We start from the raw sequence: 25,306 nt of genomic DNA, 5'->3' as shown, positions 1-25,306 counted from the left end.
TGGCTGTGGTCCTGGTGGGCCGTTGGCCCCTTGGCTGGTGGTGGTGGGAGAGGGTGAGTCCAGAAGGAGCAGAGTTTCCAGACATCATTCTGTCCAGAAGCCTGGAGCTTGCCTTGCTGGCCAGGGTTCTCCACTCACTCCCTTTCTGACCTCCTTTGTTGGGAGTTTAGAAAGGAGAGCATTCAGGACTGAGGTGGGAGATCAAGCCAGCTGGGCCCTGGCAGAGGCCCCAGGGAATGGCTTATCGCCAGAGTAGATGTCTGCCTGGGAACACCACCCTCACTGTCCCCTGGACATAGTGAGAGAAAAGGATGGCCCAGGGGCATGGGGCAGCCATGAGCTAGACCCTAGCCTGCCCCTCTAGATCCACCTGCCTGAGCCAGAGAGGTTGATGTGGGCACTGCTCTTCGAGTCAGATCCCCTGTCTCCATGCCTGCAGCCTCAAAACAAGACCCAGCATGCTTGGCTGAGGTGCTCCTCCCCTAGGACAGGCCCCTTGCTCTTGGGTGCCAGGTGGGCCCTGCCTGGTGGGATGGACTGACTGGCGTGACACGACTTGCTGCAAACTCAGGTGGACCCCGGCGGCGTCCTAAGCTGTGCCGGGGCCTACGTTCAGCCCCCTCTAAGGAGACTGTAGATGTTCTGTGACATTCCTCTGCCTCGTCGTCTCACCAGACGTTGCAGCCTGGTGTCCAGCAGGCAGTTTCTAACTGCACATGCATTTATTTTTCTCCCCAAAGAGTCTTTTCAGACATTTGAATTTATTGCCAACATTGAGGTATTGAGAGATTTTATATTTTTAAAAAATCTGGAATTCTGGCTTCTCTTGAAAAATCAAATTCTGGCAACCCTGCAGACCCGGAGCCGCTGGAGCCAGGTTGCAGCTGCCCCCTTTAAGCCTATGCTGTCTTTTGCCACAGGCCCCGCCACTCCCTGTTGCATGTTACCTGTCTGGCCCCTGTAGGCCTTTGAGCCTGTGACCCCTGGTCCACACAGTTGGGGACCATCTGTGTTCATTCCGGTCCAGGTCCTGGTTTCTCTCCACCTTCCTGTCCCCCAAGCTGCCCTCTTGGTCATGCCCATGGGATCCAACCCATAATAAGTATGGGCTGGAGGACAGCATGAACTCTTCACTGAGCTCTCCAGAGGTAAAGGCATTTACTGCCTTCCAAGGTCAATGGGCGGTTAACAAGTCTGGTGATTATGCTCAGAACAAAAAAAAGATGGGGAAGGAGACCTTCAACCTTACAGGTCATCTTTCTAGGAGAGAACTACACTCGCTCTTTCTTTTTTTTTTTTTTGCCTCCTGGAGGTGTTAGCAAGACCAGTTCTTGCTGCACATCTAGCATCGCTTTCAGAAGCTACTAGAGGGTGCGATACCAGGTGAATTCAGCCCTGAGTGAATTCTCAGCAGCTGTGGGGCATTGGAAGGAGCCCCGTGTTAGGGGCAGAACCAGGACTGGGGTGAGGCACAGGAGTCACTGGTCTTGGGTACAAAACTAAAGAAACCATCCTGCTGTATGTCGGGCTGCGTAAGGACGCTGACTTTGTGGATGGGGAAATGGGCCCGCAGTGGCGGCACTCAAACCCTAGTGTGCAGCGGGACCATCTGAGGAGCTTCTTAAAATGCAGGTCCCTGGGCCCCAACCGCACAGAGCTGAGCAGGCCTGGGGGCCAGGAAACTGCTTCTGTATCCTGCTTGCCTCGTCATTCTGATGCTGATCTCAGTGCTCCTTGGCTGAGACAGAACTGAGATAAGGGTGTTCGTTCGCACACACGGCAGCAGGTGGAGTGGAGGCAGGCTGAGTTTGGAATTCAGTCAGGTGATGGAAGATGCGACAAGTGTGCTCCCAACTTGGGAAAGAGGGATTGGAAAGATGAACCTCTGCAAATGCCCATGGTCAGAGCGACAGCTGGGTGACCGTGCCGTGTCCCCCCTCTTGCTTTGGCAAGGAGTTACTGCTCTAGCTTAGGACTTAGCCCCTTATTTCTGCTGCCAGTTCCTTCTGCCCTGGCTGGTGGAAGTAAAGTCAGACCTGGAAACAGAAACCAAGCTAAGTCATCACAGATATCTTCAACAGGTAGATAGCAGCTTAAGTTTTCACCCCATCAAACCTGAAAGCTCTCTCTGGCTGTGTTCCTTTAAGAGACTGGGACATCATTACTCAGTCCTCTACCTGGCCCCTTACAGGGACCCTCTCAAGTATAAGATGCAGTCGGTGAACCCCTCAGCTCTACAAGGGTCTCCTACCCTCAGCCCTCACTTCTTGGAAAGCCCTCCTTGGCCCAACACTGGTGCCCACTCTGAACCTGGTTCCTTCCAACAGCAAGAGTTGACATTGTCCTGGAGCAGAAAGAGCACTCATCTGGGAGTCAAGCATCCTGTCCTGATATCAGGTCGGCCACGGATTTGCTCTGTGACCCTGAAACAGTCACCTCTTTAGGCCTTTGTTGTCCCTTTGTAAATTGAAAGACTGAATCAGAGCTTCTTAAACTTCAATGTAGTCAGCCAAAAATGGTGGCGTAGGGACCTCCAAAAGTGTGCCTCGTGCACAAAAGCAACACATAAGATGGCGAGAACTGTCGAATCAGCTATCCAGACCGAAAACCGATGGAAAGTCTGCAGCAGCCGGACAATGCTTGAGAAAAAAAAGGTCTCAGTGAGAGGGTTTTGTTGCATTTTCATGTACCCCAGCCCTGTCCCCCACAGCCCCCCAGCTCAGCAGCAGCCTCATAAACAACACCCCACGGTCCCTGTATGGGTTCTTAGCACTGGAGGGAATAAAATGGATCTTGTTCTCAAGAACTTCGGATATTTTGATCTGTCTGGTTGCTCCTTGAAAAACTGGCTCAGATGACTTGCTTTCATTTCACCTAATTTGAAACTCTCCCAGGGTGGAGGTGGCAGCCCTGGGGGACCTTGGAAGGCAAATGTATTAGGAAGAGATAACAGTTGGAGCAAACAGGAGACAAATTGAAAAGTTTGGGGAAGAGAGGCTGGCAATAAGATGCTTTGGGGAAGAATGGTTTTGGAGAGGTCCCACAAATTCTGGAAATCTAGAAGGCCACACACATGCCCAGGGCTGAGTGCCTGCTTAGAAAAGACCTGAGAAGGCTCTAAGTGCTCACCTCTGGCGGACTTTCTGGCCCTGCACAAGCGGGAAGTGAAGGCTAAGGTAGGTCTTGGCTTGGCTCCAGCACACAGGACACATCTGCAAAGACCGGGAGATTGTGGGGTGGAGGGTGGGGAGTTGGTTCCAGGAGTTTAAGGAAATTTGTTGAATCACTAGTGACCACGAAGCTAACTGAATTCAGAGACTTCAATGGCCACACCTGACAAAGAATACAAACTTTAAAAACGAATTCCAAAAATAATTAAAAAAAATAAAAACTTAGTTCAGAAAACTCCCTAAACTACAACTGATACAGCAAGCAGCAACAATAAATGCTGGGGAAGGGGAAACTCTGGTTTCCAGAGTTGTCACATTATAGTGTTCCAAATACCCAGTTTTCAACAAAAATTACAAGGCATGCAAAACAAGAAAGTATGACTCAGACACAGGAACACAAGAAATCTGTGAATAGAAACAGGAAAACCCAAATATTGGACTTACCAAACAAAGACTTTAAATCAACTGTCTTTAAAATGCAAATTTCTGTTTGGTTCCTTTTTGTAATCTCATAATAGAAGTAAAATCTATATTAGAACAGAATAGATAAAATTTCTGTTATTATAAAAAGGAACCAAATAGAAATTCCGGAGTTGAAAAGTACAATAAAAATGAAAAATTCACTAAAGGGGTTTAAGAGGAAATCGGAGAAGGCAGAAAGCATCAACAAACTTCAAGATAGACCAATTGAGATTTCCCAATCTGAAAAGCAAAAGGAAAAGAGAATGAAGATAAATTAACAGACCCTAAGAGACCGTTGAGACACCATCAAGTGTACCAAGATGCATGTAATGGGAGTCAGAGAAGAGAGAAAGCAGAAACAATCTGAAGGAACAACGGCTGAAAACTTACCAGTTTGATGGAAGAAATTAATCTACACATCCGTGAAGCTCAGTGAACTATAAGCAAGATAAAGTGATCCACATGGAGACACAATCAAACCGTCAAAAGACAAAGAATCCTGAAAGGCATAGCGAACCAACTTGTCACATGTAAGGGACCTTCAATAAGATTAACATCTGACTTCTCGTCAGAAACCATGCAGGACGGCAGTGGGATGACATACTCAGTGTCCTGAAAGAAAAGATGTCAGCAAAGAATCCTATATCTGGCAAAATATTCTTTAAAGATGAAGGAAACATGAAGACATTTCTGGATAAACAAAAATGGAGATGGTTTGCCACTACTAGACCTGCCCTATAAGAAACACTAAAGAAAGTCCTTCAAGCTGAAATGAAAGATACCAACCAGTAACTCAAATCTGCATGAAGAAAGAAAAGATGTTGGTAAAAGTAACTACATAGGTAAACATAAACATTAGTATTAATATATATATATATATATATTTTGGTTTGTAGCTCTTTTTTTTCCTGTATGATTTAAAAATGACACCAAACAATAATTATAACTCTGTTGATGGGCACAAAATGTATAAAGATGTAATTTGTGACAATAACAAAAAGGATGGTGGTAGAGCTTTGTAGGAGCAAAGCTGTCATATACTTTTGAAACCTGGTATTAATTTGTAATAGATTGTTATAAATTAAGATGTTAGGGATGCCTGAGTGGCTCAGTCAGTTAAGCACCCAGCTCCTGATTTCAGCTCAGGTCATGATCTCAAGGTCATGGGATTGAGCCCCGTGTTAATACAATCCCAGGAAATAACTAAAACATAGTAAAAGAACTGAGAAGGGAATCAAAATGGTATAGTTAAAACCATCTGTCTCACACAAAATATGGCAATAATGAGGAATTAAGGAGCCAAAAAATATATAACATAGAAAACAAAAAGCAAAATGGTACAAGCCTTTACTTATTAGTAATTGCTTTAAATATAAATGACATAAACTCTCACTCTCAAAAAGGCAGATACTGGCAGACAAACAACATTATATCCTGACAAAAGGGTAAATCCATCAAGATACAACAATTATAAACATATATGCACCTAGCAGTAGAGTCCCAGAAAATTTGAAACAAAACTTGACAGAATTGAAGGGATAAATAGTTAATATTAGTGGGAGACTTCAACGCCTCACTTTCGTATTGGATAGAACAATTAGATGAAAGATAACAAGGAAGGAGAACACTCGAACAACACTGTAAACCGACTAGACCTAACAGACATAAATAGAACGGTCAAGCCAACAACAACAGAATACGTGTTCTGAAGTGCACGTGGAAAATTCCCCACATAGACCACAAAACAATCTAAATATTGAAACTATACAGACTATCTTCTACTACGACAGTGGGATGTAATTAGAAATAAAAGGAGGAAATGTGGAAATTTTACGAATATGGGGAAACTATAAACAATATACTTTTTAAAAAAGCACTCAGAGGGAAGTGTATAGCTATAAATGACTACACTAAAAAAGAAAAAAGATTTCAAATCAATAGCCTAACTTTCCACTTTAAGGAATTAGAAAAAGAAGAAAAGGTAAACCCAAACCCACCAGAAGGGAGGAAATAATAAAGATTAGAAGCAATAAAATAGAATACAGGAACAGTAGGATCAATGAAAGAAGTGGTTCTTTGGAAAGATCAACAGAATTGACAAACTTTTAGATTGACGACGGACTGACAGAAAGAGGAAACTCAGTTTCTGAAATTGGAAATCAAAGTGGGAACATTACTGACAACCTTATAGAAAAACTTTTATTTAAGTTTATTATACAATTATAAGAAAATATTGTCAACAGTTGTATGTCAACATATTAGATAACCTAGATAAAATGGGAAAATTCCTAGAAACACGCAAATTCCCAAATCTGATTCAAGAAGAAATAGAAAATCTGAATAGACCTGGAGCAAGAAATTAAATCAGTAATAAAAGCCTCTCAATAAAGAAGAAGCCAAGGCCAGGAGGCTTCATGGTGAATTCAGTCAAGCATTTAAAGTAACACCAATCCTGCTAAACTCTTCCCAAAACGTAGAGGAGGGAACACTTCCTAACTCATTATGTGAGACCAGTGTTACCTTGATACCAAAGCCAGACAAAGAACTCACAAGATTCGTGCAAAAAATCCTCAATGAAATAGCAGCAAACTGAATCTAGCAGCGTATTTAAAGGATTGGCCACCACGACCAGGTGAGATTTATCAAAGGAATACAAGGATCATTCAATATACAAAAATCAATCCGTGTAATAACCCTATTAATAGACTGAAGGGGGATAAAAACCAATTGATGCAGAAAAAGCATTTGAGAAAACCCAATGCCTTTGGATGATTAAAAACAAAAATAAAAGAAACTAAGAAGGAATATTTATCACCCCGTCTAAAGGGCATCTATGAAAAGCCACAGCTGACATACGTAATGGTGAAAAGATCAGAAATCAGATAAAAATGTTCGCTCTTGCCACTAGTAGTCAACATTGTTTTGAAAGCTCTAGCCGGAACAATAAGGCAAGAAAAGGAAAAAGCACCCAAATTGAAAATTAGTAAAACTTGCTATTCACAGATGACATGATCTTATGTAGATAATTATAAATCATATCCACACAAAAACTAGCAGAGCTAAAAAATGAATTCAGCAGAGTTGCAGGATATAGGAGACGTGATCAAAATACAAAAATCAGCTGTGTTTCTATATAGTAGCAGGTGAACAATCTGCAAATGTAATTAGGATCCTACTTATAGGGCACCTGGATGGCTCAGTCAGTTAAGTGTCTGCCTTCGGCTCAGGTCATGATCCCAGGGTCCTGGGATCGAGCCCCGCATCAGGATCCCTGCTCAGTGGGGAGTCTGTTTCTCCCTCTCCCCCTGCCCTCCTCGCCCCTGCTTGTGCTGTCTTTCTCTGTCAAATAAATAAATAAATAAATAAATAAATAAATAAATAAATAATCTTTTTTACAAAAAGATCCTGTTTATAATATCAAAAAGAACAAAATAAGGATAAATTTCAGTTGGTATAAGACTTGTACACTGAAAAACAAAAAATACAAAACATCCTGTGCTCATGGATTGGCAGACTTAGTATTGTTGACATGGTCTATACTCTCCAAATTGATCTACAGATTCAATCTAATCCCTGTAAAAATTCCAGGTACCTTTTTGCAGACTTGGACAAGCTGATCCTAAAAGGCATATGGAATTGTAAGGGACTGGTCCCCAAATAGACAAAAAAGTCTTGGAAAAGAACAACAAAGTCAGGGATCTCACACTTCTTAATTTCAAAACTTAAGCTACAGTACAAAGCTACAGTAATTCAAACAGCGTGATACTGGCATAAAGATAGACATATGGATGGGATAGAATTGAGAAACCTAAACATCTCTGCTGAATTGATTTTGGACAAGGGTGCCAGAACCATTTGAGGGGGAAGGAATATTCTCTTCAACAAATAATGGAGGGACAACTGAATATCCACAAGCATAAGAATGAAGTCGGATCCCCGCCTCACACCATATACAAAAAGTAATTCAAAATAGATTTTAAAAACTAAATGGAATACTATAAATATCTTAGAAGAAAACAGGAATAAATATTCATGACCTTGGATTTGGCAATGGATTCTTAGATATGACACCAAAACATAAGCAATAAGAAAAAAACATATAAATTAGACTTCAAAATTCAAAATTAAAACTTTTCTAATTCAAGGATACTCAAGAAAGTAAAAAGACAACCTACAGAACGGGAAAAAATATTTGCAAGTCCTCTATCCGATAAAAGCTTAGTATCCACAATACATATAGAACCCTTACCACTCAACAACAAAAAGACTGCAATTCTCTAAATGGACAGAGGACTGGAAGAGACATTTCTCCACGAAAGACAAATGGCCAAGAAACACAAGAAAAAATGCTCATCATCATTAGGCAAATTGAACTTAAAACCACAATGAGTTACCACTTCACACCTCGTATGACGGCTATAAACAAAAAGACAGGTGGTGAAGATGTGGAAAACCTGAAACCCTTCTATACACATTGTTCGTGGGAGGGTAAAATGGTACAGCGACTGTGCAAAAACAGTCTGGCGGTTCTTTAGAAACTTAGACATAGAGTCACTATTTGACTCAGCAATTCCATCCCTAGTTAGGGACCCAAGAGTGAAAACATGTCTACACAGCATCTTGTACATAAATATTCACAGCATTGTTCGTAATAGCCAGAAAGTGCGAACAATCCACATGTCCACCGACTGATGCGCGAGTAAAGGTGGTGTGTCCAAGGTGGCGTGTCCGTACAGAGGACTAGCGTCGGCCCTAAGAGGGAATGAAGTGCTGATACAAGCTACAGTATGGATGAACCCTGAAAACATTGTGCTCAGTGGGAAAAAAATTTGACATAAAGGCTACATACTGAATGATACCATTTATATGAAATCTCCAGAATAGGCAAGTCCACAGAGATAGAAATATTAGTGGTTTCCGAGGGCTGGTGGGAGGGGCAGTGGTAAGTTACTGCTTATAGGTACAGGGTGTCTTTGCGGGGAGATGAAAACGTTCTGGAATTAGCATACAACCATGTGAAGCCACTGAATTGGTACCGTTGAAAATGATTAAAATTTTGAGATTTATGTTGTGTGAATTTTACATCAAGAGAAAACTTTAAAAAAATCGCACACAGATTTGCACACATCTCCCCTGGGTATCTCACTGAAATGTCGGTTCTGATGCGGGAGCTCTGGGTTGGGCCCCAAATTCTGCGTTTCTGACAGGCTCCCAGGTGAGGCCACTGCTGCTCGTCGATGGCCACAGTTTGAGTAGGGAGGCTACTCTGAGGGCCCTTGTGCTGTGTCACCTTCTCTGGGCTTCAGGTGCCTCATCTCTGAGCCAACTCCTGCCCTGTCTGCCCCTATAAATAAGGAGGGCAGCAGCACAGACCACCGGGGGTCTCCGCGGTCTGAGCCCCCAGGAGGACGTGGGCGTCAGGGTCTGGGAGTCGATGGAGAAGGGGCTGTGGCTATAGGGGTCACTGTCAGCCAACACGGGGGGGGGGGGGGACACAAGGGAGTAGCTTTTATCTTGCACCAAGCTGAGGAAGGCAGGCTGGAAGGCAGGCTCTGTTCTCAGAGGAGAGCTGTCCCCCACACACGTGTGTCACTTCCAGCTGCTGGGCAGGGCAGGCTCGGGTGCTCCAAAGCCATCTGAAAGAGACGGGCAGCTCGGAGTGCTGCAGGCCCCTGCCCTCCCCTCCCCTCCCAGTCCCCTGGACCTCCCAGGCCAGGGAACACAGGGCACAGGGAGGGAGTAAGGGGCTCTGTGGTGGCGCAGGACGGGCTCCTTGCAAGGGACCTGAAAGGAGCCCAGGAGCTTTGGGGGGGGGGGGGTGTAAACGGCTAGGGCAGTGCCAGGTGGGAGCCACGTGAACTGCGCCAGCCCTTCCAGAAGCCCTGACCAGATGCCAGGCTGCAGCGCCCCCAGGCGGGGGTAAGGGCAGAGAACACTCTGGGTGTGTGTGTGGGGGGGGGGTGCCTCCCCACCCCGCCCCAGGAGGAGCCGAGGCCTGTCCCCGCTCGTCCAGGCCACACCTGGGCGGTGGCGGGCAGCCGTCCCCAGTCGGAGCTGTCCTCTCCGCTACGGGGGCGCTCACCGTCTCCGAAGAGGTCGGGGGTGGGGCCCAAGGGCCCCGGGGGGAGGTTCCAGGCCAGCTCCTCCAGCTGCCCCAGCAAGACTTTCACTTCTGCCTCCAGGTGCTCCACCGTCTTCTCCACCGTCTAGAACAAGAGAGATGGGAGCGGCGTGTTGGGGGCAGGGGGGCAGGAGGCAGGAGAACTAGGGCGCAAGCGTGGTGCCAAGTCTGGCTGCACCAGCCGCGTCCTAAGGGACACCTGGCAGCCCAGTGGGGTGCAGCAGGGAGAGAACGAGCGCTAGGGGACCCGAGTCCTCCTTGTTCAGGCTCTGCCCCCGGCGGCCTCTAAGTTCCCCAGCTGACAGAATCCTAGGGCTTCGCTAAGGCCGCTCCGTGCTCTGGCACGGAGCGATGCACCCAGGGACAGGTTTGGCGTGGAGCAACCCCGGGATTCCTTTTTCCCTTTCCGGACGGCACTGGGAGCTCACATTCTTTTTGTCGCCCCGCCCCCTGGTGGCCATTCTGCCAAATGACAGGTTTGGGATTTTGAAACGTTCTTTAGTCAGGGTTCCTAACTCCTCCGTGAATGAACCCCATTAGCAGTCTGAAGCGTACAGACACCATCTCAGAAAAACACTTAAACTGAAAAAAATAAAACATATAGGATTTCCAAGGTACTGTGAAGGCAACAGACCCTTTCCCAGAAAAACACTTAAATTGAAAAAAATAAAGCATATAGGATTTCCAAAGACACCAATTGCATTAAAACCTTATCCAAGTACTAAATATTAAATCTTTCATGTAAAAATGTATGTATTTATTAACTCTTTAAATAACATGATCTAACATCAGGTTTAACAACTACTGTAATTTCGACATACAGATTAAGATGAATGATATGTTGATATAGTCACAACAGCTATAATGGGATGAAATGATCTGATTTCTATTGCGAACAAAGTCACGGTACTGGTAATACTACTATGGTTTGTTGTCTGTACTTATAATGAATGAGAACGCTAAATTTCAATTAAAGGTTTGTGAAAATGAAGTGGAAATCCTTTCCCACACAAGTATACAGACCCCAGTGTTACAAACCATGGCTGTGTAACAAAACACAGTGACTGTCCACCCTCTCGTTGTGTAATGACGTGGAGATCTCTAGCTGAGGGGAAGAAAGGCCCCTGGGGAGGCAGGGTCTGTTAAGGGCTGGTGAGCCTAACAGCCCGGGTAGGGCAGGGAGATGCTTCACACGGTGGCCAGGAAGCAGGATTGGCCTGGATTTCCCATTTTCCAAAGCAAGATTCTCCTGAGCCCTAGAAAGCTACCAGCCTAGCAGGTGGTCCTGAAGTTGCATGGGCTCCCAAGTCACCCTGATTACCTCCTCTATGACGTCTAAACGGTCGTGGACAGCTATGTATCTGTCACACCCCACGTTCCAGGCCGGGTCTCCACGGGAGGACACAGAGGGCTCAGCAGCTGTGGGAAAATGAGCCTTGTCACCATTTCCTATAACCCCAGAGACCCCTGGAAAGCACTGGGCTCCACGCGGTGGGTCCTGAAAATGGTCACAAAGAGAAGCAAAGGATGGCCGAGTGTAGGTCGGGACGTGAGGATGGAGCTGCCCCAATCACTCACTTGCCTCTATAGCCGTGGTCACCTCCATACCCAGGTGGGCTTCTTCAAGAAGGTGCTGCCTGAACTCTGGAAGGTAAGGAAGGGAGGAAAGGCTCCCGCCAGACAGAATGGCACGTGCAGAGAGAGAAAGGCATAAAATAACACTGTGCCGTGTCCAAACCCTCAGGGGGTTGGAGTGGCTGGAAAGTACAGGGTGGACGGGAGGAGAGCGAGCCTGGACACAAAGCCAGACGCCCCAGTAAACAAACCATGATGCTTATTTTGGGGTTTATTTCAACAGAAGAGTCACATGGTCATATAGGAATTGTTTGAATACAGAGAACGGGTGGGAGGGATTTGTCTTGGAAGGCAGGGAGTGAGTGCGGGAGTCCGCGTAAGGAGTGAAGAATCGAGGCAGTGCAGTAGGAGTAGAGAGGATGACGGAGATATGTTAGTCGTCGCACTGACACTGGTGACTAGTGAGTAATATCGGACACTCGACGAGTTCTTACTGTGTACCCCAAAGCACGCTAACCAAATGTGTGAACTCAATTGACCTTCACAACAACCTGTGTATTATCCCCAGTTGATGCCCAGAGGGGTAGAACGTGACATCCAGCATCACGCAGCAAGTGAGTGGAAGACCTGAGGTTCATCTGTTCAGCTCTCGGTTCATCATTTTTCTCCCCAGCGTTGGGTCCTCCTTGGTTCTTTTGGCACCAAGAGAAGACGTCACACCAGAAGTCTCAGGGCCCTGGTTCTGAGCTCAGGTTTCAGCGTTGGTAGCCCCGAGACACCTATGGGGCATCAGAGTTGGCTGGAACCTTGGAGGACCCTGACACTCAGGAAGAAGGCTACTGTCCCCGAAACGAAGCGAAGTAAAGAGCTTCACTGAGGAAGAAGCGGTCAACGCGGCCTAAAGCAGCGGGGGACTCGAGCGAGAGAAGGATGGAAAGAGCAGGAGAAAGTCGCTGCTAAATCCCACCCCAGTATTGCTCACGGAGTTGTGCAGGCAAAGCAGAGTCTAGATGCCGTGGGACGAGAAGGGAAAGAGAGGTCCTGAGGCCGAAACTTGGATCCTGGGAAACGTTTTCCTGAAGCTTGGCTGTGAAGGAAGGGAGATCAGATCACATGGTCTCCAGAATGTTTCTTCTTGTTGTTTCTGTTCTTTGAAGAAATAACCACGCTGATAGCCTGAAGAACAGGTGAGCTGAGGAGAGGACAGGCTGGGAACCCAGCAGAGCTACAAGGGGGGAGGGTGGGGGCAGCACTCGAAGGAGGAAAGGGAGCGCAGCGGAAGTGGTAAAGGCAGACCTCTCCTCAGAGGGCCAAGAAATGGGTGCGTTCTCACCTGCTGGCCTCTCTTCACTCTGTAAAAGAAGAGGGGAATCATCTGCTGGAAATTCACGTTGGCTTACGAAAGAGGGAGCTGGTCGTGAAGCCTTCAGGAATTCTGTGAGGGGGGCTATTAACCCAGCCACGAAAATGGAGTCAGTGTGAGAGTATTTACATCATGGAAATCAGCAAATGACTTGTTTTTGTCTTCATCTTTGTTTTTGCAAGCCACTTTGTCAGCAGACCACTGGGGAGGGGACTCGAATGCAGAGGGGGCTTCAAAAGGAGGTGAGGAGAAAGAGGAGGCCCATGCAGAAGGACCCCATTTCAAGGGGATCTTCGGAAGGACCAGTCCCCAGTGAGCCACCCAGCAGGCTGGGTACAGAGTGGCCAGGACAGGGGGCTGGATGGAGCAGAAGCTGGGGGTCTGCAGAGACAGTGTAGGGGAGAGCAAGGGAGCAAAGGATTGAGGATTTGACCAGCAAGGAGTCCAGGGGATGAGCTCTGGAGTCTAGCTTGGATAAGGAAGGAAAGGGGGCCATTAAGAGGGCCAATAAATTGGGAGAAATGGAGGAGCTGACAGAACTGAAGGTCTTGGTAAGATGATGGAATAACAGAAGGAATGAGTGGTGATGGACATTACAGTTTCGGCTCTGAGAGGTGAAGCAACTTCCTGGTGACCCTATTGAGGTTGTGGTCATGATGTGGGCATCTGAGGCAGAGTGGGGGCAAGGGTTATTGGGCTTGATCTATCTAGGTGCAAAACTGTTTTAACTGTAAGACCCTGGTGTTGGCTGGGTTGCTCAAGAGGACATACAGAATTGCCCAGAAGGCTGACAGGTCTTGAGGTAAGGATGGAGATGGTGAGCCATTTTGCTGGTGATGAACGTGTAACTCTGGGAGGTTGAATGACCTGCCCAAGGTCACACAGGCAGCAAATGCCTGGACCCCAAGCACCCTGGCTCTCTCCTAACCCCACCTCAGCAAGCTGGCCTTCCAGAGCTCTGGCAGTCACCCCCCACCCCGGTGCAGAGATGTTCCTGTCCCAGCTCTGTTGGGATCCCAGCTCTTCTACGTAGGGCCGAGAACCAAGAGCAGAGGCAAAACTTCCTTCCACTCTGAGCATCTTCTATGGAGATCAAGTTGTTTCTGTATTCTCCTCTTCATTATTTCCTTCCACTGAACTTCGAAGAGCCTCTTCAAAAGACAACGGTCTTGTTGACTTTGAGGAGAGGGGTGGACAAGACAATGGTACTTTGGTTATGTTTTTCGTCCATGTGTGGCTGGAGTGAGCACTGCTTGTTTTTAAAAGCGAGTCTAGAGATCCGTACTGAACTATCTAGAGACGAAATGCTATGATGTCTTGGATTCACTTCAGAGTAATCCAGGCCTGGGAGTGGGAGGAGACATGGGTGGCCAAACAAGATTGGCCAAGATTGATCATTGTTGAAACTGAACGATGGAACATGCGAGTTCACTCCACTCCTCTCTCTACTCTTGTATTTATGGTTTGAAATGTTCCATAAAAAAAGCCCATTGTCTGATGGGGTTGGTCACAAAAAGCAGAAGCCATCGTGGGCTGCATGTGTGGACAGGAAATGTTCAGGAGCGGGGCGGGGGTGGCCTGAGGGACCCTGCCTGGAGGGTCATGCTCCATTCTGGGCCTTTGAGAGGCAGAAGCAGGGCTAGAGGTGGCTGTGGTGAAGGGGCTTGGAAACTTGACTCATTTGTCTCAGCTGAAAGAACTGGAGAGCCCTGCCAAGTGAGGAAGGACTTCCTGGGGGCAAGAAGAGCTGCTCTCACGCACAGGGAGGGCTGTCCGTGAAAAGGGGGTCTGCCCAGTGGGGATCTGGGTCCACACACCCTCTGCAGGCCCCGCCCACGGGCCTCTGGCCATGTCTCTCCCCAGAGCCACGCCTGCCCTCTCCCAGACCCAGCCGGGGCCGGGAGGAAGCAGTCTGACCTGGCTGGCCAAGTGTGAGGATCTGCCAGCCCTGGAAGTCATGAACAGCATGAATCTACTCCCCTCCGTTGGCCTAAAACATCCTGTTTTCTCCATGTCTGCAATGAGGTCTAACTTGGCTCCAAAACCCCTCCAGGGAAAAGGATTGGCTAAGGTTGCTGTCCACATCGCACAGCGCTAATCCCTCACATCTGGACAGAACTGCGTCCTGGGCTCCGCTGCGCAAGTGTCCGTGAGCTCATCCGGGCCTCCTGACGAGCTCACCCGAGAGACAGAACTGGGGCGGGGCCCTCACTATGAGCCCTCACTGCCGCTCCCCCCCCGCCATGCCGGAGTGGGGGGGCCTCACCCGAGCACTGACCTCACTGCTCAAGGGCCAAAAAACACACCAGAGACCCCTGTTCTCACCCTGCTCGGCCACGAACTGGCGTGGGCCTGTGGGAAACTTCCCTGTCCTCCCTGAGCCTCTGCTGCCCCCTTGCTAACATGGGCTGGGGAGGCCTGAGGCACTGCCCCCCATGTAGTTCACACTGGATGCGGGATGCCATTCTGTCTTTCAGAGCCTGCCGAGAGGCCTCATAAACTAGCCCCAAGGACAGAACTGGTGTGAGTCAAGGACAAGTTGCTTCTTAGACCAGAAGCTCCTGCAAGGCACGAGCTGGGTGGCTTCCATGTCTTTGAGCTCCTCAGTGGGAAAGGGGCTCAGGGTAATGCCTGCTTCAAGGGGTTGTTGGGACCCTCACGAGTGGGGAAGACTGCAGCGTGGCCATGATCGTGCTTGAGCGGCCAAGGCTGTGGTTCCCCATGTTCCCGTCCTTCCTGTGCTCCCGCCCTCCCTGCCCCGGCCAGTTGGGAAATGGACCTTCTTGGAGGCTGGGTTGTTTTCCCTGGCCTGGCTCCCACTCAGGGCCTATGTGCACCCTGGATGGCGGCCATGGGTGGAACACAGTGCTCTGGTGAGAGCAGCCTGCAGTGGAGGCCAGAGGCCCCTCGGAGGTGCTGGGCTCACTTCTCCAGTTAAAGAGACATGGCTGCCGGGTCCTCATCCTCTGAGGCAGGAAGTATGGCCTGTCCCACGTACAGGCAAAGGAGACCCTTTGCATCTGGGACCTAAACACTAAGAAAGCATGTACAACTCAAGTGATTTCTGGGATGACATGTAACTTCTCAGAGGCGACTGGAAATTGCCGTGCCTCCTGAGTCACCGAAGACACATTCTGCTTTGACCAGCGATGTTTGTCACTTAGGGGTTATTCATATTCAATATAATGGGATAATAAAATTTACCACATTCAATATTTGTATTAAAATTTGTGATTCATTTAAAACCATCAGTGGTTTTTAAACCTTTTTTTAAAGCAGAATGCTATTTTCAAACAATTGTATGAAGAACTCCAATAATAATATGAAGAGCTGCTCTGACAAAACCAAGAGAGGGAACCTCAAGCCCCCCAAGAAAGAGCTCAGATTCTGAGGCACATCCTGGTTTTGTTTTGGGAGAGACACGTCCTCCTATCCTCCTTGGATCTGCGTCTCGCTGATACTCTGAGAGCCCATCAGTGTCATTCCAGTACATTCAGTGTCTGATTGCGGCAGCTAAGCTGCGCTCCTATCACAAAGGGCCCCCTCAGCTTCACACGTGTTTATTTTTTTTCTCACGTGTGACTTCAGAGGTAGACTGCGAAAGCCCACAAGGCAGAGGTCAAAGAAGCCATCCAGAATAAACCTCTCTTGGCGTGCCATGAAAAGCGCACGAGGCTGGTGTCAGAGATGCAGTCCCACCTCTGGGCTTACGGACGGTGCCCTTTGCCTCTCCCGCAGAGAGTGGGGGATCTGCCCTGCCAGGTCTGCTTTGCAAGATTGCTGTGTTGATCCAAGGCAGTCATGCACTTGAAGATGTCTTGGAACTGCCAAGGGATATTCGAACGCCCTGTAGGGCATCCGCCAGGGGAGCTGAAGACGGAGCAAGGCGGGGATTGTTCCCCAGGGCTCCGCTTCTCCACGTGGAGCCAGTGCTCTGCTGGATCACTTTGACCAGTTCTCAGGAGGGAGCGGCATCTGTCCTAGGAATAAACCTATACGAGGGTCCAAGGGATGCTTGGGAGGAACTTCTCCAACAAGGACACCGAGGGCGCAGTGCTGACCCGGCTCTCTGCGCTCTCTTAGAAGCCAGTCCCACTCACCTTTACAACGGGCATAACCATACTTTATATTGGAAGCTACTGTGGATTAGTGATCGCTCACGATGCACCAAGCTTTCTGCTAAGTGCTTACGTGTATTCTCTCGTTTGGTTCTATTAAGAGCTCAGTATTCTCACCTCCCTTTTTTACAGATTAGAAAACCAAAGATCAAAGTGACCGAATAACACGCCCACGGTTACACAGCTAGTGGGTGGGAGAGACGGGATTTGAATCCTACCTGCCTGACACGGTCTCTACTGTGCACTGGCAGTGACGTGACCTTTTCTAAGTTAAGGGCCTCCTAACCTGGGGCCTCAGCCCCATCCTCTGCAACAGGGAGAAACTTGGCGTGTCTGACTCCATAGTGCTTCTGTTTCCCTTGCCGCTGTGACCTGCAGCTTAGAAACTTCTGCCTTGCCCTGCACATAGGCTTGTGAATCGTTAAAGGAATTTTGCTTACAACTGAGGTTTACAAAACCTGCTTTCTCACCTGAAACCTACCTCACTGGAAAAGGCACAGAAGTACGTACAGAGTTGACTATACTATGTTTAAGATTTACAGGAACGACAGGACCAGATTCCTACACGCAAAGATCAACTGACCAGGAATGGAGAAGTTACATGACCTTTTCCTTTTCTTTTTCTTTTTTAAAAGATTTATTATTTATTTTAGACGGAGATAGAGAGAGAGTAGGGGGGAAGGGGCAGAGGGAGAGGGAGAATCTCAAGCAGACTCCCCGCTGAGTGCAGAGCCTGACTCAGGGCTCGATCTCAGGACCCCGAGATCACCACCTGAGCTGAAGTCAAGAGTTGGACGTTTAACCCACTGAGCCACCCAGGTGCCCCAACACGACGTTTTTCAATGTCTACAGACATCTTTTGACTCCAATCCCCTCCCACTTCGCCGTCTTCCTAACATAAAAGAAGCTCGACTCTCATGCTCAGAGAGGTGGTTCTCTGGGACAGTAGTCTACCATTATCTCAGTTTGCTGGCTTTCCAAATAAAATCGCTTTCCTACCCCAGCTTCTTGCCTCTCAACTTATTGGCCTGTCATTCGGCGAGCAAACAAATTTGGACACAGTTACAAAATGAGGGGGTGGACAGGTATGGGGCCAAAGGGACCCGTTCACATAACACCTTTGCAGCTGTCTTGGGACCCCACAAGAACCCAAATGTGTGCCTTGGATCGAACTGTCTTTGAGTGGTTCGCTCCCACAATACCCATTTTTGTAAAAAGAAACGCCACGATCCTCACAACAGCCCTTCAGCATCTTCCTCTTTCCCTCGAAGCAGAAAGCGGAATCCCCATGGAAGACAGATGGCCATGGGGACTTGGAGCAGTGGTAGACTGTGAGAGTGCGTTCAAAAGGCCCCAATGCATGGGTGACAATTGGTAAAAGGACCAGGCTCTAGGACTTTAGATCCCTCTGATAGGAAAACAGGAAAGGAACTCAGCAGAAATTGTAATTTTTAAAAAGGGCTCTGGAGGTATCACAAGCAGTTTGCTTCCATCAACACCTAAAGAGCTTTCACAGATCAACAGGAACAACACCAGGACCGCAACCGAAAAGTCTAGAACAATTCACAAAAATTTGTAGAAATCACCACTGCATTTGAAGAAAAAGACCAACCTCAGTAGTAATCAAAGAAGTGCAAATTAAAGCAACAAACCCTCTTAACATATTCTTGCATAACAGCAGATGTTTCTAGATCTAACTACCAGTTTATAGATGATATGGGGGAGAGAAGAACATTTAGAGAACTCCTGGGGGAGGCAATCAGCAGCAATCTAAATGTGGAGAACTTTATAGGACAAACAACCCAGTTGCTTCCGCTTTCCTTAAAATACACTTTAAGGAAAAGAAGGGGAAGAGAACCTACATATTAAAAGAAACATAACTGACATACGTGCCAAAAGCAACGTGTGTACCTTATTTGGATAAAACAAAACCAAATATAACAACATGACACAATTAGGGACATTTAAACACTGACTGGATATTTGATGATGTAAAGAAGTTATCGTCCAGGGACGCCTGGGTGGCTCAGTCAGCTGGGCATCCGACTCTTAATTTCTGTTCAGGTCGTGGTCTCGGGGTTGTGGGATCAAGCCCCCGCATCAGTTTCTGCACTCAGTGGGGAGTCAGCTTGAGATTCTCTCCCTCTCCCTTTGTCGCTCCCCCTGCTTGCTCTCTCTCTCTCTCAAATAAATAAATCTTTAAAAAAAGAAATCATCGTCCATTTTTTAGGGTGTGGTAATGGCACTGCAGTTATGTTTATTGAAAGATTACTCATCTTTGGGGCACCTGGCTGACTCGGTGGAGAGAGCATGTGACTCTTGATCTTGGGGTTGTGAGTTCGAGCCCCACACTGGGTATACAGATTACTTAAATAAATAAAACTTAAAAAACTATCTTTTAGAGATACTTAAGGAAATATTTATGGACGAAAATATATGATGCCTGGAATTTCCTCTAAGATTACTGGAGGGAGGAGAGAGAATGTGGGTGACAAAGGAAACAAGACTGGCCGTGAATCAGTATCCCTGAAGCAGGGTGGCAGGCACATGGGGGTTCACCGTGCTGTTCTCTTTCCACCCAAGAGATTTCATAATTCAAAGTTAAGAAAGACAATGGTAAATTGTCTGAAGTGTGAAAGATTATACATAAAAATGTGTGAGCTCAGGGTGAGATTACATTAATACTTTCCCCCTTTTAAAAAAATCTGTAGCAAGTAGTGTGCATCATCAGAAAGGAAGTAATGTTTGAAAAGGGTTTTAAATTAAAGCGTATACACCGGTCACGACTAAAGGGGCTACAGAAAGTCCGCCACTTGTGGGCGGCAGTCAGCTCCTCCCCCTAGGGGTGCACAGACAGGGCTTTGTGCCCTCAGCTCCTGGAGGTGGGGACTCCGGGAGGAGGGGCGGGGGGGGAGGAAGTGCAGAGGGGGGGCCCTGAACTGTGGGCTCTGTGCTGAGCACAGCCCCAGCCACTCCTCACTCAGCCTCTGAGGAGGCCGTTGTTGGTCCTCTGTAATTAACAGGTGGGGAAACTGAGGCTCAGAGAGATCAGTGAAGCTGAAGGGATGAGAAGGGGAGAAGACATGTGCTGAATTCCGTGCTGGGGACTTGTTTCATTCAATTCCTGCAGCCAGCTCTGCAGGGTGGGTATCACTTCCCCACCTTCCAGGAAAGGAAGGTAACTCCCCCAAGACACTCAGCCAGGGGCTGCCCAGGATCAGCACGGGCCTGCACCCTGCCCCTGGGCACTCATTCCCACCGCGGGCTGTGCCCTGAAAGGCCCCAGGCGGGAGACTTCCAGCCTAGCGCAGGGCACTTCGCCTGTATGGTTCACATCCTCTGGCTCTGGGCTGATGGGTGCGCAGCCTGGCGGGGGCAAGGGCCCCCCTGAGGGGGTAGGAGGCCTGGATGCCTGGTGAGCCTTCCCCTCACCTGCACTGCTGGGATGAGCGCCAGCTCCCACCGGCAACTGCAGGAGACACTGGGTAAATGGGAGCGTGCCCTGTAACCTGTGAAGTACCGCGCGATGTGCTGAGTCTTGGGGTGGCGGAGTGAGCATCCGTGTGTACAGAAGTCTCTCTGCAGCCACCTCATCTGAGCCTCACCTGAGAAGGGGCAGCACTAAGGCTGCTGTCAGGGGAGGGGAGAGGGGACAGTGCAAGGCAAGGACCCCAGCGGGTGGAGCACCAGAGGGCCTCTCCCTCCTGCACCCCAAGCTCCCCACCCACCACCCTCACCCAAAGCAGCTCAGGCCCCCAGGGAAGATCTCTGGAAGCAGGGAGACGGGCCTCCTCACCCAGAATGTAGAGCGCCCCCCCCCCCCCGGGGGCCAGACGGCAGGTGAAGCCTTGGCCTTTCTCCTGGGGTTGCCTGCCCTCCCCACTGGCTGTGCTGGGCCAGGCCTGGGTCATCGCCTGCCGGAACTCAGCTTCCAAGGCAGTGCCCGTAACCCCAGGCCTGGGCGCCTCTGCGGGCCCTCGGGAGGCAGCTGGCCCGGGAGGGCTGGGAGGAAGTGTGCCCACCCTGCAGACTTGACCTCCCTCCCTGCGATCCTTGTCTCCTCTCTCTCCTCGGGGCGTCGCGTCTCTCCACTCTCTCTACCTTTCGGTCGCTCTCACGTATTTCAATCCCCCCCCCACCCCTGCCCGTCCCCTCCCCTCTTCTCCAGCTCTCTGCTCTCCCGCCGGCTCGGTTCCACCCCCGGCCCGCCCGGCCCGGCCCCACTCACCGGCGGCGCGGAGCAGGGCGAGCCCGGCCAGCGCGCAGAGCAGGGGCCGCATGCTGCCGGCTGGCGGAGCGCAGCGCAGTGTCTGCCCGCCGCCGCGCCCCCCGGGCCCGCGCCGGCCCGCCCGCAGGAAATGCTCGCCGCCCGAGCCAAAATTCCTGGGCGGCTCCGGGCTCTCCGGCTCGCGCGATCCGCCCCCTCCGGAGACCCCGGGGGCGGAGGGGCCTGCGTGCCAGCCTGGGCGCCTCCCCAGCAGGGAGAGCGGGAAGACGCAAGCGCTGGGCTCCCGGCCGCGGCTCTCCCCGCCCAGGGGTCCAAGAGCCCATTTCACAGCCCAGCACACTGCAGCTCCGGCCCCGGACCTGCGCCCCGAGCGCAAGCTTTTCTCCGTCCACAGACGCATAAGTCATTAATTCCATCGGACAGTCTGGCCCTGAGAGAGGGACGCAGAGATGGTGTCTGCCTTTTATAGAAACTTCGGGTTCAGCTAACGGGCCCCTAACAGTGTTAAAAGGTACTTTTTCAAAAAAAAAGTAAAATCGTGACTTTCATTCAGATATAAGATGAGCTTGTGCTGAAGATTTTCTGCAGCTGGCTATTTATGAGGGAACCAGGAAGAAGTGACAACCAGTCGAAAGAACAGACACACATCTGGAACACTGGCAAGAACGTGCAGGAGGAGGTGACGCCGGCTTCCTCCACACAGAGAGGGAGAAGTAACCGAATCTGTAACAGGAATCATTTGCATATCTGTAGACAAGAATTACTTTGCATTGCTCTCTGCAACTTACAGACTTGTAAAATGGCTTGAAGCAAGGAAAGACCGAGAGCCCTGATTGAATCAAAATCAGAATCACTGGGTGCGGGGGTGGCTCAGTCGGTTAAGCATCTCTGCCTTGGGCTCAGGTCATGATCCTGGAGGAGAGCCTGCTTCTCCCTCTCCCTTTGCCTGCAGCTCCCCCTGCTTGTGTGTGTGCTCTCTCTTTCTGTCAAATAAGTAAATTAAAAAAAAAAAATCTTAAAAAAAATCAGAATCACAGTGTTCCGCAAATACTTAAGGTCTGTACTAGACAGTGTTAGATAAAGCCTGGAGGAGGAAGGAGAGAAGTAATTCTCAACATCGCCTATGTCTGCCTCCAGTTCATGGTCCAGGCACCACCGTCAGATTCATAAACCGCAGCTCAGCTCTGATGGATTTGTTTCTACGTAGACAACCTCTCTGATCTTCACCACAACTCCATGAGGGGTGCATCCTTCCATCCCTTCGGCAGATCAGGACGTTGAGGCTCAGAGACGTTAAGAACGTTGCCCATAGGGGCGCCTGGGTGGCTCAGTCGTTAAGCGTCTGCCTTCCGCTCAGGGCGTGATCCCGGAGTTCTGGGATCGAGCCCCACGTCAGGCTCCTCCGCTGGGAGCCTGCTTCTTCCTCTCCCACTCCCCCTGCTTGTGTTCCCTCTCTCGCTGGCTGTCTCTATCTCTGTCAAATAAATAAATAAAATCTTTAAAAAAAAAAAAAAAGAACCTTGCCCATAATCACGTAGCTGGCAACTGCGGAGGCAGGATTTGAATCCAGTTCTCCCGCCTCTGCAGGCCCGCCCTTACATACGCTGGACTCACACATGGTCCCTGAGAGCCGGGGGCTCCTTCTCCAGCTAAGCAAACCCCGAGGAAGAGACGGGGGAGTTTTCCAGGGAACTTCAAATCTCCATCTCCCCTGCAGTTTAGAACGTAATAGTCGAATACTCACGCACCCAAAAAGTGCAAAAAACAAAAACAAAAAAGTTAACTTTTAGTGAAAACAAAAATCGAAAGCTGCAGCCGTACGGTCTGCACTGCAGAGCTCTGCGTGGCTGGCCTGGCCGCACTAGGCCACTGGTGCAGACCCTTACCCACCGGGTGTCCCCACTGGAGTTCCCGAGAACCCTTGCGGATGCAGGGCGCCTCACCACCTTCTCGGTTCCCACCCACGGCGGTGCAGCTGCCCTCTGCAGCCACCACTCTACCCAGATAATAGCCACAAGCACAGAGATTCCTGTGCTGAGACAGCACATCTTTTTTTTTTTTATGATTTTATTTATTTAGGACACAGCGAGAGAGGGAACACCAGCAGGGGGAATGAGAGAGGGAGAAGCAGGCTTCCCGCTGAGCAGGGAGCCCGATGTGGGACTGGATCCCAGGACCCTGAGATATGACCTGAGCCGAAGGCAGACCCTTAACGACTGCGCCACCCAGGAGCCCCCAGACGGCAGATCTTGGATCTAAAGCTCTCCTGGGGATGAGGATGCCCAGAGGAGCTGGCTCACAAAAACTTTGTTCAGAATGCCAACAGTTTCTCGCACTCAGTAGGACATTCTTCAGTAGTTTAGCCAGCGTTGTCAAAGAACAGCCGGACCCACAGGGATTCTTGCAGCTCAGAGCAAGTGGGCTGCTTAATATTTGTGATTTGCAAAGAAAACAACACAGATGCTGTGCTTCCTTGTGGTGGTAGAGTCACGAAGGCATCGAGCATGCGGAGTAAAGCCTGAAACTCCTCCCTGTCACCAACCCCCGCCACCCCGGGGCCAGCCAGTCCAGTCCAGTTCCCTCAGCGTGGCGAAATCTTCCAGTTCCTTGTCTATGCATTTTCACCCACAAACTTATATACTTGGGATTGAATAATAGCTATTTGGGGGATTCTCTTTCACCTTTATGTCCGTCTTAGTAATGACATTAAATCTTGAAGATCATTCTGTTAGTACACATAAATCCACCTCATCCCTTTGAAGAGTTGCAAGATATCTCATGAATGGCTGCACCATTATCTGTCCAGGCAGTCCTCTATTGATGGTTTGTTTCCTGCCCCCCCCCCCCCCCCGCCCCCAGTAGAAAGCGGGCTTCAGTGAACATCCTTTTGCATGTATCTCTGGGTACACATTACACATCCATGTGTTTCTGAAAGGCTGGATTCCTGGAAAAAGAATCACTGAGTCAGAGGGACTTGGACATTTTGCTGGATATGCCAAAACTCTTAATTAAGCTCGGAGGAGGAGGCACGCACGGAGTTCCGCTCCATGGGGCACCCAATTCCCTCCTAGTTAATGTTGGAGCCATGCTGCAGGGGGCGCCGTTGACATAAAATACTTCTGGAGTGGCGCGCTGAAGTCCCACATCTAGCAGCCAGGCACATTCTCCAACGCCGGATATTTATTTCTTTAAAATGTTGATAATTGGATGATGAAAAATGTGATCTTGTTGCTTTCATGTGCATGCTATATATTATGATTGAAGTTGATCTTTAATTGCCTAGTCAAATACTTTTTTCTATTTTCCCTCATTTTACATATTCTGATTATTAATCCAGTGCCTGTGATGTATGTTGGCAACATACATTCTTCCACTATCTTTAACTTTCTTTGCGGTGTCTTTCATCATCCAGAAGTTTTAGATATTTAGGTGACCAAGTCTCTCGGTCTGCTCTTTTACGGCTTCCAGGGTTTACAACTTGGTTATGATTCCTCACATCAAGACTATAAAAATATTTTCCAATACTTTCTCCAACTAGCGTAAAGCATGTTTAAGGTATAATCTCTGTTCCATCTAGAATTTTTATGTGGTTGCAAAGAAAGATTCAAACTTAAAATTTTTTCCCAAATGGGCATTGAAATATCCTAACACTCCTTCTTGCATAATCAGACCATAAAATAAAATAGCTATTCACTCACAAGTGGAGTTCTAGAAAAATCTCTAGCCATCGTGTCTGTCATAAGGTCAAAGAAACACAAATAAGAGAACCTTATCATTTCAATAAGTGCTGAAATTATTGTTTGATGAAATTAAACAGCCATCCCAGACTAAAACACAACAAGCCGAGAGGTAGACAGAAAGGAAGTGAAGGGACATTTCCTTAACAAGGAAACCGCGTTTGCCTCAAACGAACAGTTCACACATACACAAGGGAGAGAGGAGAGAGGCATCCCCTGGTAGGCTAGGAATAAGGTGAAGATGAAATCGTAGGGGCACCTGGGTGGCTCAGTCAGTTAAGCGTCTGACTCTTGGTCTCCGTTCAGGTCTTGATCTCAGGGTCATGAGTTTCAAGCCCCACATTGGGCTCCATGCCCAGTTAAAAAAAAAAAAAAAAGGCCCCAACTGTAGTCACTATTAGTTATGCACAGTCTATGCAATGAAGCGGAAACAAAGAGGCATTCTGAAGGAGACAAGCGTTGCTGATAGAAGGGTCCATTGCTTTCTTAGAAAACCCAGCAGGAGCAGAACAACCTGAGTTACCGCATGAAC

General features: G+C 48.8%; 1 protein-coding gene across 1 annotated transcript; it reads right to left on the bottom strand.

The window, feature by feature from the left end:
- Positions 1 to 1,283: 1,283 nt before the first annotated feature.
- On the bottom strand, positions 1,284 to 21,276 carry PLAC9 (placenta associated 9). Its single transcript, XM_045783585.2, has 5 exons — positions 21,038 to 21,276; positions 11,075 to 11,172; positions 9,715 to 9,838; positions 3,130 to 9,268; positions 1,284 to 2,639 (listed from the first exon to the last, which is right to left on the bottom strand). Exons 1-4 carry the CDS (start codon positions 21,087 to 21,089, stop codon positions 9,222 to 9,224), a joined length of 321 nt encoding a protein of 106 aa, XP_045639541.2. The 5' UTR covers positions 21,090 to 21,276; the 3' UTR covers positions 1,284 to 2,639; positions 3,130 to 9,221.
- Positions 21,277 to 25,306: the final 4,030 nt, after the last annotated feature.

This window comes from Ursus americanus, chromosome 6, assembly GCF_024610735.1.
Source record: "Ursus americanus isolate L20-20 chromosome 6, mUrsAme1.1.p, whole genome shotgun sequence".
NCBI lineage: Eukaryota > Metazoa > Chordata > Mammalia > Carnivora > Ursidae > Ursus > Ursus americanus.
This window is presented reverse-complemented; position numbering and strand designations above follow the sequence as displayed.